Source organism: Salvelinus sp. IW2-2015, linkage group LG6.1 (assembly GCF_002910315.2).
Source record: "Salvelinus sp. IW2-2015 linkage group LG6.1, ASM291031v2, whole genome shotgun sequence".
Classification (NCBI taxonomy): Eukaryota; Metazoa; Chordata; class Actinopteri; order Salmoniformes; family Salmonidae; genus Salvelinus; species Salvelinus sp. IW2-2015.
The window spans coordinates 14,308,564-14,323,341 of record NC_036845.1 but is presented as its reverse complement, the minus strand read 5'-3'; the positions used below and the strand labels follow the sequence as shown (position 1 = coordinate 14,323,341).

The 14,778-nt window shown below is 41.2% G+C and overlaps 1 protein-coding gene across 1 annotated transcript in view; it reads right to left on the bottom strand.

Annotated features, from left to right (window-relative positions):
- Positions 1-7,566: 7,566 nt before the first annotated feature.
- Positions 7,567-14,778, bottom strand: part of LOC111964669 (melanin-concentrating hormone receptor 2-like) — a 33,192-nt gene continuing 25,980 nt past the window's right edge. Inside the window, 6 exon segments of the mRNA XM_023988509.2 lie at positions 7,567-9,995; positions 10,284-10,297; positions 10,548-10,578; positions 10,581-10,625; positions 10,628-10,665; positions 13,910-14,104. Coding sequence (XP_023844277.1) covers positions 9,685-9,995; positions 10,284-10,297; positions 10,548-10,578; positions 10,581-10,625; positions 10,628-10,665; positions 13,910-14,104 — 634 coding nt within the window. The 3' untranslated portion in view covers positions 7,567-9,684.

The following is a 14,778-nucleotide window of genomic DNA, read 5'->3' as shown; positions in this document are numbered from 1 at the left end:
TGGTAATTAGTCTAGCCAGCTCTCTAACTTGCAGTAATCATGATCGAATTACTGACCGGGGGCCCCCATTGATTTTGTTAGTCCCTCTCACTCAGATATCACATTAAAAACTGCAAACATTTTCTCCACCTTATGGCAAAATGTGTAGAATTGCAGGAAATTGATGATCAGATTTTTCAGTTCAGATTTTTATATGGCCCCCAGCCCCATAAAAGTTGGCCATCCCTGGACTAGGCCTACTCTAGGCCTACTCACATGCACCATTTTACACTGAACAAAAATATAAACGCAACATGTAAAGTGTGGGTCCATGTTTCACGAGCAGAAATAAAAAATCCCAGAAATTGTACATACGCACACTCTCAAATTTTGTGCACACATTTGTTTACATCCCTGCTATTGAGCATTTCCCCTTTGCCAAGATAATCCATTCACCTGACAGGTGTGGCATATCAAGAAGCTGATTAAACCGTATGATCATTACACAGGTGCACCTCGTGCTGGGGACAATAAAAGGCCACTCTAAAATGTGCAGTTTTGTTACAACACAATGCCACAGATATCTCAAGTTTTTTGAGGGAGCTTGAAATTGGCATGCTGACTGCAGGAATGTCCACCAGAGCTGTTAACAGAGAATTGAATGTTAATTTCTCTACCATAAGCCACCTCCAACGTCATTTGAGAGAAATTGGCAGTACATCCAACTGGCCTCACAACCGCAGACCATCTGCATGCTCATCGTCCACACCAGGGTCTTGACGTGACTGCAGTTCGACATCGTAACCGACTTCAGTGGGCAAATGATCACCTTCAATGGCCACTGGCACGCTGGAGAAGTTTGCTCTTCACGGATGAATCCCAGTTTCAACTGTACTGGGCAGACGGCAGGGAGCATGTATGGTGTTGTGTGGCAAGTGGTATCCTGATGTCAACATTGCGAACAGAGTCCCCCATGGTGGCGGTGGGGTTATGGTATGGGCAGGCAGGCATAAGATACGGACAACGAACACAGATACTGACTGGTTTTCTGATCCACCGCCCTAACAGATGCATATCTGTATTCCTTGTCATGTTAAATCTATATAGGGCCTAATGCATTTATTTCCATTGACCGATTTCCTTATATGAAATGAACTCAGTAAAATCTTTGAAATTGTTGCATTTTGCATTTACATTTACTTGTCCAGCCCTGGATAGCTGAAGCACTTCATCGGGCTACTCTTTATCATTTAAAAATGAACAGAGTCAATGTAGCACATTTGGCCTATATTAACATATCTGCTCACATTTGAGTAAAAGTCAGGTTGGCATAGTATAGGTGAAGGTAGGCCTATGCTTCTGTATGCTGTAGCAAATAAGTTAATTCAAGGACCAAGGTCGCTAAATATGTAAAATGCCTTGTCTGTACAGTGGAGCAGAAGTGAAGGATTGAGGTCAAATGTAAATCTCTATCTTACATGTCATATTTCCAGCAATGTGTTGGTCCATCTGGAGCTGTAGCAAGAAGTGAATTATCAGCACAAGCATGTTCAGAAAATGGTAAGGGCGGAAAAAATAGCAAGCCTCGCCATGCATTCATAGTCTACGGACACAAAATTATTCAAAATAGGCCACTTTTTCCTTAGTGTTCGTTGCCAGAAAAATGATTTAAATATTTGTATACAATTAACACTAATCGGCCAATGTAAAAAACGGAAGCTATTAGCCTATCATGTTAACATGGACCTGGCCTAGGCTGCTCAAGGGCTATCAGGCTAATCATAGGTTTCCCCTATAGTAGGGTGTCCAATCAAAAACACATATTTTGACCAATGGGTAAAATAATATGATTATTGTGTAGACAATCCAGCTAGCACATTCAGTTCCTTTTTAAACATTCTGAGAACTGAAGTAAAAAAAAAAAAAGTGCCTTTTCTGGGAACATTAACTTTTAGGTTGCATGGAGTTGCTGAGAACATTTTACTATGGTTCCCTGAAAATTTTCCTTGGAGGTTTTATTAACATTCTGAGAACAGAAATGATAGGAAATGTAATAACATTCTGAGAACATATTTCAATAACTTTGAATAACTCTGCTAGATTAGGTTAACTGTTTTGAACTCCAAGCACACATGGGAGTTCATTTACTTAGGCATTAATCACGCAAACACATCTATATTTTATTATGGCACGGCATCAGTGAGATTTGAACCTATGATCTTCTGTTCTCTACCCTAATTAGTCCACTGCCTCAACAGGATGGAGCTAGCATGGCAACTCATTAAGATCAGGTGTGGTGAATTAGTGGGCGCAGCCAACACACTTAACAAGGTAGAGGATAGAGAGAGTTTTGTTGACGCTGAGAATGTAATGTGTATGTATTTCAATAACATTCTTAGAACTTTTTCTTGTGGTTTTTATGTTAAGTTTCGTTAATGTTCTGAGAACATGACTTTAAATAGAACCACGAGGAACCCTGAAGAAAACATTATGCGGAAGTACTGAAATTCCCACAGAAGAACGTTGATTCTTAACGTTCTCTGATCAATTTGAAAAAAAGTTATTAAATAGAACCACAAGGAAACCTGTAGGAAATGATATGCTGAAGTACTGAAATTCCTATCTAAGAAACATATGGTTCTCAGAATGTTATGGCTAGCTGGGTATCCTGCACCATTCCCAGAACATTGTGGGAAGGTTGTATGCAAAATATCTATAAGACAACCAAGCTCTAAGAAACATGTGGTTCTCAAAACGTTAGCTGTTAGCTGGGAATCCTTTAAGAAAACCAATGGTCCAAACTTCATGTCTATCACAATCCGTTAAAAATGTATTGGAGTTTTTACCCTTGTAGGATGGCCACAATTAGGGTGACTAAATCAATGGAGGCCAGCTAAAAAAAAAGTGATAAAAAATAAGGAAGATTGCACAGCATCGCCTCAGCTAGGCAGAATGCTGTAGGAGAATGAAGGATACCCGAGAGGCTCACTTTCCTGTTGAATTCGTCATCTTTCATCTATCTGCCGAGGATGCAGCGTTCAAAGAACTCGTCTCTATTGGTTGAGCGGCCTTGATATATTGCTTATTTGTTCGTTTTTTTTGTTCTGAAGGGCTTTGAGATCTTTATCATGAAAAGTGCTATACAAGTTTAAATTAGGCCTATTATAAAACAATAGATGTAAGAAATCTCGATTGAGACATATGTAGTATTTATCTTTTAGTAGCCTATATGCTTTTCAAATTAATGCGATATTCCTATTATTTAAAAAATACATTCTCACAAAATCAAGTGAAATTAAATGTCAACGAAGCACTGAGCTTAACCAAGCGTCTTATTTTAAAAGCCTTTTACATTTAATTCAGCTCCTGTTATGCTAATGTAGCGTTTTGCGACCCTCAGCAGGTCGGGTCTCAACCAATAACTTAGTGTGATGTAGCAGGCTATATTTCTCTACAGTAGCCTAGGTAGAGCGCTTGCTGAGTTAAACAAAACACAAAGTAGGCTTGTCCTACCATGTCGGAGAAGGTCAAAACCATCAACAACCATTTATTTTGGCCACAGAAAGGACTGAGAGGTTTTCAGTGGGGGATTCGGGTAAGACTGTCTCATCTAAATTGAAACAAAGAATTAATTAAACGCGACTTTGGGTCGTGATCACACTTGTCATGTTCAATTCGGAGTTGAGTCACACCGGGGTGAGAAGCCTCGTCTAATTATGTAAAAGTTGTCCAGTCTTTCGGATTTGCTTGCGTGGTACCCGTCCGAGAAACAACAGGCTGTCGGAAACCTGTGCCCACCATTGCCTCACAGGCGAAAACCTGTGCGTAGGGCGGGACGCGCGAGCTGTCTGGAGAACCGAGATGTCTTGATACATTATTCACAGAATCAGTCAAGTGAATCGCAAAACAGTCAGGGGTTTGATGCGTGCCATTTTCTCTCTTAAGGACTTGTAGTTTTTCATGTTTGTGTCTGGGAAATGAGGTGGTCCACCAGTTAGCCTATTGTGATGAAAAATAAAAGTCGACTGCACTTCTTGATTCAGCCAAAGATGATCTGTTATATTGACAAGATAGCCGAGTTTACTGCTTTAGCAATGGAAATACATGTCTTCAGTGATTGCGGACAGGCGAGATCAGGTGGGGCCATTCTAGCCAATGAGAGGGCAGATACGTGTTTGAACAAAATGAACAACTAAATCGGTTTTCTCAAAGTTCATCCACTCATAGGCCTATCAGTACATGTGTAACAGCTTAAACATTACGAAACTTCTATTCGATTAAATAAACCTCACGTAATTCGACACTCATAGCTCACAGGACAGATTTTAGGGTGGAGTAAATTCTCTTTCTTCGCCTCTTCCTCTCTGATTTGGTTCATTACGAAATTCTAGTGGCCATGACTGAATTCAAACCTGAGTTGGTTTCTAGATGTGGTGTTGTGTGTGTTTGCAGGTGGGAAGAGTTAGCCAATCTTTTAAAAATATTTTTAGCTTCAGCTAACCATGGAACCATGTGACCATGTAAAAATTGGTTTAACTTTGGATAGCCTATCTCTGGGGATAGTTAGGGACCGTCAATAAATGACACAATGTTAATGACCCAATATTTTCATGTTGCACACATTTTTGTTGTCTCATTAAATGCGCTCAATATTTGAATATGAATTTCTACAATTTATAGTTGCTTTGAGGTTTTTAAGGTCATTGAAATGTGGAGCTTTTGACCTTTTTAAATATTGTCCAGTGACCATTGTGTAATTTACTGATGGTCCCTAATTAGCCCCATAGTGATATCGAATGTCAAACCAAATTGACCATGGGCATTATAATTGATGGTGCAGCCAGCTGTGGGCATGTGGGCAGGATTAAAATTAACCCAACCCATAGAAAATTGTTATGGTACCCTTCATTCTGTGACATACAATATTTTCTAGCATCTCCAGATCTCAGTTTTGGATGAGATTGACTTTATGACCAAAATTATCCTGTTTTACACTTTGTAGTCAATACATGTTTCTGACTAATAAATGTTTCTGACTCATGTTGATGCCATATATGCCAGTTTCAAAACAAGAGGTTGATTTTTAGGGTCCGTCACTCTTTAAAAATGTTTTAAAGCTAATTTCTTGCAATTCTACACGTTTTGCCATGACTTATGCCATGTTAATATGATGTCTGAGTGAGAATGACTAACACAATCAATGGGGGCCCCCTGGAGGTCAGGGCCCTGGGCAAGTGCCAAACATGCTCTGTAAGTATTTGGCCATAATTACTACAAGTTTAGATAACTGGCTAAACTAACTACCAATCTAAAAATTCTTAGCTGACATGGCTAATGTCAGTGACTGACATAAGAAAAAAAACTGCCAAATGATACATAACCAAATATCAAAATTGCATCTAGTGTATTCTACTATTCTTACTCTCAATAGTAATTTAAGACCCCAGCACTGAAGATCAGTGGTATGGTCCCAGGAGGTGGGTCAAATCAGCCCTGTAAAGCAAATGGTCTACTCTAGTGGCCATGACTTCACCCACATAATTGAATGGAACATTCATTTGGACTGTATCTCCATGGCTTCATTGGGAGCACTTTCAGGTTACAGTAGCAATGTAAGGCAGGGGTTTTGACATAGGCATCACATCATTCAGGACCATAGGCTAGGGCAGTGGTCAGGGCTTGACAATGGAGCACTGGTCCCGGTACCACTCAGCTGTAGGTCAGGGGGAAGGCACTTCACGTTTATGATTTAACCGACCTGGAAGACCAGGTGTGTTGAATTTAGGCAATCGATGAACTGATCAAATCAAAATAAAATAACATTTTATTTGTCACATGCTTCGTAAACAACTGGTGTACACTAACAGTGACATGTTTACGGGCCCTTCCCAACAATGCAGAGAAAAAGAGAAATAATAACACAAGGAATAAATACACAATGAGTAATGATAACTTGGCTATGTACACGTTGGTCAGGTGTGGTGCCTAGTTGGAACAAAATCCTGCAGTACCTGCAATACTCCAGGAACAGGGTGGCCTATCCATGCTGTAGGTGGTCAATGAGGTGGTCAGTGACTGCAAAACAAGTGGCAACTGACACCTGACACTGGGTTGTGTCTATAGAGAACCTATAATTCACTTCAACTCAATTTGCTCGATTTCATTTTGTCATTGCATCATTCTCATTTGACTGATTCAAGTCAGTGTCTTCATTTAATTGCATCACATCCGGCCGTTATTGGGATAGGGCGGCACACAATTGGCCCAGCGTCGTCTGGGTTTGGTCTGGGTAGGCCGTCATTGTAAATTAGAATTTGTTCTTAACTGACTTGCCTAGCTAAATAAAGCTTCAATAAATAGGCCCAATTGTCTTTTTTTAAGATGTGTGGGGAAGAATTAAATAAATAATATAATTATGATTAAATGTATGGTTTACTGTACAAAACATATGGTGTAATTTACTGACATTTGGATGCCGTGTGAGGCAAGTAGACAGAACAAGTCCAACCAGTTGTGACCTCCCAACAGTTGGGAAACACTGCAGTTTGAGGAACATTGGAAAAGGGTGCCCTCTGCTGTCTATAATAATGCTAAAATAAAATAGTGTTAATAGGGATTCTGTCTTTCTTTTTCTATTTTTCTGTTTCTCTCTCACTAAAATACAAACATCAAGGTCACATGTTATTGAATTAGACAAAAAACAAGACAGCATATTTTCTATTTACAAACTGTAATAACACTCTCTCAAAAGCCTTACTAAGAAAACAACAATAACGACTTTGAACAATGGCGTCAGACTCCTACAACGTTATGGACTGTCTTTATTATTTTTTATTTGTACACATTCTGGACACATTTTACCATCATGACAAATGCAACACTATTTTTTTTCCAAAACCGAGTGAAAGAGCTCCAACTCTACATTCAGTTGTGTTGCTCTGTGGCTGACCCTGTGCCTCTCAATGTGTGTTCTATTCTATTCAGATACATGAGTAGTTACATGAATGCATGGTTATCTGTTCTACCTTTGGATGATGGGGGTAGACAGACACTAGTCAGGGACAGGGTGAGCAGGGTGGGATGGGTTAGAGGAGAGGGTGTCTGGGTTCCCTATGGCAGACAGTCTTGGGACAGACAGACGCTAGGCTGCAGGGCCTCAGGGGTGCCAGTGTTACTGACAAGGTCCTGGTGTCACATGATGCCAGGATGGGGTAAACAAGGTCAAACAAAGTCAGGTTACAGGTGTCTGTCTGTCTGTCTCTCCGTCTCCCCCAGACTGGCAGACTGACTGGAACCAGGAAGGTGACTTGTGTCATTTCCAAAAGAAGGTATAAAATAAAATAAAACATACGAAGTAACTGCAATAATTATCCGGAATATGTCATCTCTTTTATATGCCGTCGTCCACTTTGTGGACTAGCACCCTTTACAAACACAGAGACCCTACATTTGAGCAGCAAGGTGCCTAAGTGCAGTGGTGGAAAAAGTACCCAATTGTCATACTTGAGTAAAAGTAAAGATACCTTAATAGAAAATGACTCAAGTAAAAGTGAAAGTCACCCAGTAAAATCTTACTTGAGTAAAAGTCTAAAAGTATTTGGTTTTAAATATAGTTAAGTATCAAAGTAAGCGTAATTACTCAAATATACTTAAGATTCAAAAGTAAAAGTATAAATCCTTTCAAATCCCTATATTAAGCAAACCAGATGGCACCATTTGCTTGTTTAAATTTTTTTTTTTACGGATAGCCAGGGGCACGCTCAAACACTCAGACATAATTTACTAATGAAGCATGTGTTTAGTGAGCCCGTCAGATCAGAGGCAGTAGGGATGACCAGGAATGTTCTCTTGATAATTGTGTGAATTAGAACATTTTCCTGTCCTGCTAAGCATTCAAAATGTAACGAGTACTTTTGGGTGTCAGGGAAAATGTATGGAGTAAAAAGTACATAATTTTCTTTAGGAATGTAGTGAAGTAAAAGTTGTCAAAAATATAAATAGTAAAGTACAGATACTTGTGAGGACAGACGCTGTGAGACAAGAAGCAAGTACAGGGAGTGAACATTTAATGAATAACGGACATGAAACGAAACAAGGACAGCATTTGGACAACATAATGACAATATGCTGACACAGGGAACAGAGTGAGTCCAAATTGCACAGGTGCACGTAATGATGGTGACAGGTGTGCGTAACGAAGGGCAGCCTGGCGCCAGAGAGTGCCAGAGAGGGGGAGTGGGAGCAGGCATGACAATACCAAAAAAAACGACTTAATAGGTAGTACTTTGAAGTATTTTTACTAAGTACTTTACACCACTGCCTAAGTGCAGAGAGCAAGGTGTATAGGAAGAGATGGGGAAGAGGTAATGGGGTTGAGGCACAGAGGGGAAAGAAGAGGTTTGAGGTGTACAAAGAAATGGAAGATTTATACAGGCAATAAGTAGTATGGGAAGGGAACATTTTGAAGTAACAGTTGAAGAGAGTATAGAGAGAGAGAGTAGGAAGAAAATATAATTATATTACATTGGTATAATAGTCGATTTAATAATCTGATGTTACTGGAGGAGGTGTGAGCGGAGAGTTAACGTTAATAAATGAGGTACACTGGTACTGATAACATACAAATGAATCCATGGTCGACCAATAACACAATGAAATTTAGTATGTTGAGCCCAACTAATCCAATAAGAGACTAATTGGAAACCATGGAGACAACAGGAGTGTGTTGACATTGAGACATATTGATCAATATGTCAAAGCACTCTATGCCTGAGGCAATTTTGGAGTAAAAACAGAGAGGGATTACCATAGAGAGAGAACGATAGAGGGGAGGGGTTGCACTGTAGTCTCCCCTTAGCCTTGCCGGGGGTGTGACGCTGTGCCTATCTGTCTGATCTGGTTTGCTATCGGCTTTTTATTGATCACAAGCTGGGCGAGGGTAAGGAGGAGTTGTTTGATTAGATGCCCCTGGTGGTGCTGTGTGTCTGTGGCCCGTGGTCAGTCAGTCTGTTGACTAGTAATACCGTTACATCCTGGGACCAGTTCCCAGTCCAGCCCAGTTAACACCAGACAGTACCAAAACACCCTGGACCGATCCCAGTCCAATGCTTAGCATTCAGTCTAACGGTAAAACATTTTTTATTCACTCAGCAGTCTCAGCACTGTTAGCCGTACATACAGTACAGTAGAACAGATGTTTCTGTGTGTTCAAAGTCCCACACAATACAATCAATGCACCAATTAATGATATAGCAACACTAACTATAGGTTGAAAACAAATGCCAAACTATGTGTTGATGGCAAACACTTAATGTGTTATTTGTGGTTTAGCTATACATTAAAATACACAGTGAAAGTAATGTCAGCCGAATTCAGGTAAATCCAAAATGATAGTGGATCAATCCTTGCAATATCCCAATGCTATCGTACAGTCCGTTTGAAAACCATAATAGAAAATAAATAATAACACTCTCTGATCCTGTTGAGGTGTAAATCAATCCACAATGTCAAATAAAGCAATCCTTGATCAAAAGGTAATGCTCCTGCCATAGGGAATGCCCCACGCAGTGTGCTGGGGACAGGCTGTAGTGGTGGTGGTGTGTGTGTGTGTGGGGGGGTGCGGTCGTGTGTGGGGATGCACTTGTGTGCGTCCATGAACCCATGTGTCGTGTGTATGTGTGTGTGCCTGCTTTGAGGACAAGACTGTCAGAAGCTGGAGTGTGGTGTACGGACCTGGGGCCCATTAGGCTCCCTCTCAACAACAGGCCTGCTGGGCGGCTTGCGGTAAGTGAGCCGGTGACGGAAGTGTCCGCTGAGCAGGATGTAGATGAAAGGGTTAATGCTGCTGGCGGCGTAGCTGAGGCACACTGACAGGTAGTAGCAGGTGTAGTAGGCCAGCGTGGGCCGCCGCACTGTTAAGTTGACCAGCTGGAGCATGTGGTAGGGCCCTACGCTCACCAGGAAAACCGCCACTAGGACCAGAACCATCTTGGTGAGGCGGATGGCTCGCTCCGGGACTGGTTGTTAGTACTGAAGCTGAGGAGGAGAGGAACCATGGCTTAGTGACAATAATGACCAGCATAGAAGCATAAATCAACAAGTCCCTCCTGCATTAGATAAGTCACCCATTTTTTTCTAATATTTTGGTTTACTGAGTGGATAACCTTGTCCTCAGGCTCAATTTCTACCCACAGAGAGAGAGACGGTTAATGACTAGATTACTGAGGGGAGGTCATGGTACCGTTAGTTCTCTCCAGCATAGAACTGTTTTAATGTAATTAATCTTTTAGAACACCCACCAAAACCTGTAATTTCATACCTGTGGGCATCTCTATTTCTAGTGCCTCACATTTACTGTATCCAGTACCTCTGTGTGTCTATATGTAACTATCAGCCTCTGCCACGGTTGATAACCGCGACTACGTTTCTGCCACTAGAGATAATGGCCACGCTCTCTACCACTAGAGATGCCATAGGCTCTCGCCCTGCCCAGGGTATGACGTTATCCAGCCGTGCTCTATGCACGCCCATGTGTGCCCACTGGGCAGCTGCCAGCGGGCACGACTCACCGCCGTTCCCTTTTGTTCTTCAGATACATCTCCAGGTATAGCACAGGATCAGCATGTAACAGGTGATGATAAGGGGCAGGGCAGAAAGAAAGACGTGATGGTCTGATATAGGGTGTACCTGGGGAGAGATGAGAGAGATAGAGAGAGAGAGAGAGAGAGAGAGAGAGAGAGAGAGAGAGAGTGTGAGTGAGTGAGTGAGTGAGTGAGTGATGGAGTGAGTGAGTGAGTTGAGTGAGTGAGTGAGTGAGTGAGTGAGTGAGTGAGTGAGTGAGTGAGTGAGTGAGAGTGAAAGAGAGAGAGAACATGTGTCAGCTTGCAGTAGCTAGCACCATCCCACAGGGAAAAAACTAGTTGAATCAACGTTGTTTCCATTCCATATAATTTCAACCCAAAAATGTGACGAATGTTGCATCAACGTGGAAAACTAATTGTATTTGCAGAAAGTAAAGGGCATTTCATCTGAACCTAAATGGTTACAGTTTTCGTTGAATTCACATTAACCAAACAACTCAACCAAATGTCAATCAAAACTAGACATAGAACCGATGTCTGTGCCCAGTGGGATGTCCCACTGCAATGAATACATTTGATCATTAGATAGAATGTAGTTTACTATCTACGCATAGTCACTTTAATAACTCTACCTGCATGCACACATTACCTTGACATTGACTCTGTACCGGTACCCCCTGTATATAGCCCCGCTATTGTTATTACTGCTGCTCTTTAATTATTTGTTATTCTTATCTCTTACTTTTTTGTTGTTGGTATTTTCTTAAAACTGCATTTCACTGTCGTATTCCTGTTGTATTCGGCGCACGTGACAAATAACATCTGATTTGATACCAGTTAAATTGACATTTGAATTTCTATGAATAGTTTCTGCAGGAGTCCAGTAAATTCCCCAGCCAATAACATGTGTATGGTTTGTCTTCTCATTAGTATGGGAAGTGTTGGACTTTAATGGATGACCTGATGTAGCCCATAGTCTGTGATTGTATTCCTATTTATGAAGCTAGTTGGGGGGAGGGGGGGTTGAATAAGGCATTGGAGTAGAGCAGGTATTCCCAAACTTGGGTCCGCGCAATGCCGTCGGGGTACGGCAAATAAAAATGTGATTAGCATTTTTTTTTTAACAAAAACAATTCTTCACATTTTCAAACAGTACATTTATATTTTCCAACAGGGCTATACATTTGGGTGAGTTTTTTTTTCTCTCCTGAGTAGCCTTGTTTCCTTGCCAAAAAAAAAAAAATTAAACCATCTAGTGTTCAGCGAAATAACAACACAATGTCAAATACAGGTAGCCTAGTCAAATAATGAACATCCGATCACATTAACCATGACTCTCTCGCGGGAAACCTTCACTCTTGCGCAGTCATTAAGAAATGACAATTTGAAAAAATAAGCCACGGGAGTTTTTTGAGCAGGAATAAAGATGACTTTCGAGTAGTAAGACATAAAAGCAACAGATACCATTAATAAGAAGGGGCTAGAAGCGTCTTATATGGTGAGCTACCGAGTGGCTAGGACAGGCAAGCCACATACTATTGTGGAGGACTTAATTCTTCCTGCTGCCACGGATATGGCTAGAACAATTCTGTGAGAAAAGGCCAAAAAACTATGCAGACAATGCCTTCATCAAACAACACTGTTTCACAACGCATCAGTGACATGGCAGGAGATGTTTTGAAACAATTACTGCTTCACATACAAGCCAGTGAATTATATGGGCCTGGCACAGCTCCTGGTACATATCCGTTAGGTTTATGGGGGGTCAATTAAGGAAGACATTCTCTTCTGCAAACCACTGGAAACAAGGACAACATGAGAGGATATTTTTAAAGTTCTGGATAGCTTTGTGACATCAGATGGACTTTGGTGGTCAAGATGTGTTGGTATCTGTACTGATGGCGCAAAAGCCATGACAGGGAGACATAGTGGAGTGGTAATGCGCGTGCAAGCAGTTGCTCCCGACGCCACTTGGGTACACTGCAGCATCCACCGAGAGGCTCTTCCTGCCAAGGGAATGCCTGACAGCTTGAAAGATATTTTGAACACTACAGTGAAAATGGTTAACTTTGTTAAAGCAAGGCCCCTGAACTCTCGTGTATTTTCTGCATTTTGCAATGATATGGGCAGCGACAATGTAACACTTTCACAACATACAGAAGTGCGCTGATTATCAAGGGGCAAAGTATTGACACATTGTTTTGTATTGAGAGACGAGCTTAAAGTTTTCTTTACTGACCATAATTTTCACTTGTCTGACCGCTTGCATGATGATGAGTTTCTCACACGACTGGCGTATCTGGGTGATGTTTTTTCTCGCCTGAATGATCTGAATCTAGGATTACAGGGACCCTCCGCAACTATATTCAATGTGCGGAACATAATTGAGGCTATGATTAAGAAGTTGGAGCTCTTTTCTGTCTGCATTAACAAGGACAACACACAGGTCTTTCCATCATTGTATGATTTTTTGTGTGCAAATGAACAAGCTTTCGGACAAGGTCAAATGTGATGTAGCGAAGCAGCTGAGTGAGTTGGGTGCACAATTACGCAGGTACTTTCCTGAAACGGACGGCACAAAGAACTGGATTCATTATCCCTTTTATGCCCTGCCTCCAGTCCACTTACGGATATCTGAACAAGAGAGCCTTATCAAAATTGCAACAAGCGGTTCTGTGAAAATTAAATTTTATCAGAAGCCACTGCCAGATTTCTGGACAGGGCTGCGCTCAGAAATTCAAGCACACCCTTCTCATTAACGCTGTGGTGAGTTATTCACCATTTTTGATGGACAAATAAGGTTTTATATGTAAGATAGCTAAATAAAGAGCAAAGTTATTGATTATTATTATATTATTATTTGTGCCCTGGTCCTATAAGAGCTCTTTGTCACTGCCCACGAGCCGGGTTGTGACAAAAACTCACCCTCATTCTTATGTTTAATAAATGTATCGTATAGTCTGTGTGTGGCAGGCGTACAATGACGGCAAAAAACAACATTTGAGAGTGCGCTGACCCTGGTGCTAGATGGGGTACTCAGCTGGAGGTTGAATGTTTGAAGGGGTACGAGACTATAAAAAGTTTGGGAACCGGTGGAGTAGAGTATCATGATATAGACCAGCATGACTCATCTGACCTCTGACTCCACCAGACAAATATACATTGACACCAAGTTCTATTAACATCCTATCTCGTATTCATTTTAACATTGAACATTTATTTCAAGCGCAAACCAACAACATGATTTCATGGACTGGTTTACCCCATGTTGAAATCATGTTGGTCAACTCAACGAAATATCCACCCAAATTCAATGTTGATTTGATGTCATGTCAGGGTTGTGGCCTTACCAGAGCACCTCTTTGGGAGTGACCAGGTTCATGGAGCAGCTCTCCAGTCCGTCAGGGAAGCGAATGACTTTGGAGTGGACCCAGGCGGGAAGGACCATGACAAATGACACCACCCACACAAACAGGTTGATCCTGATTGTCTTGGAGCGGGTTCGGATGGTCATCAGACGGAACGGGTGCACCACCGCCAGGTACCTATGAGACAGTTGATAGATCAATGTGAGGAACTGACCAATTAAACCGTTTTAAGGGGAAATCTGACAAAACTATGGTTGTCTGTTAATGCGAAACATAACAATGAAACCTAATTTAAAAGCCAAAACGCTACATGTGAAATGCAAAAAGAGCACCAAGAGGATGTGACATGGGTTGTTAGGGAAGTGACATGACAACAGGGATGTATTATCTGTGAGTGGGAGTAGATGACTATGTATTATACCACATTATCCTGTTTCTTTTAAACATTCACACACAGACAAATGGCTCTCTGTGTTACCCATATAGTTAGAGATAACAGGATACAGGATCGAATGACTGGACTCAGGATTCAGACCTTCAAGGGTAACAGAATGGGATTTAATTGCCTGCAAGTTTAGTTTAAATTAGTCCTCATTCATTTACATGTATATTAAGTGAGTAACAATACAGTGAATTTAGATCTGGTCCTCTGATAAATCTGCACCAGTACTTGAAACCAGGAAAACCAGTAAGTTTATCAATGCTTTTGTCAATCAGACCAACCTCCAAATCAATCTCTTAATTGCCTAAATAAGCAAGCTGTATTACACAATATTCAGATAACAAGAACAAGAACAGCAGCAGCAGCAGTAGCAGCACGATACCATGGTCTTCATGTATGTCAGTGGTAC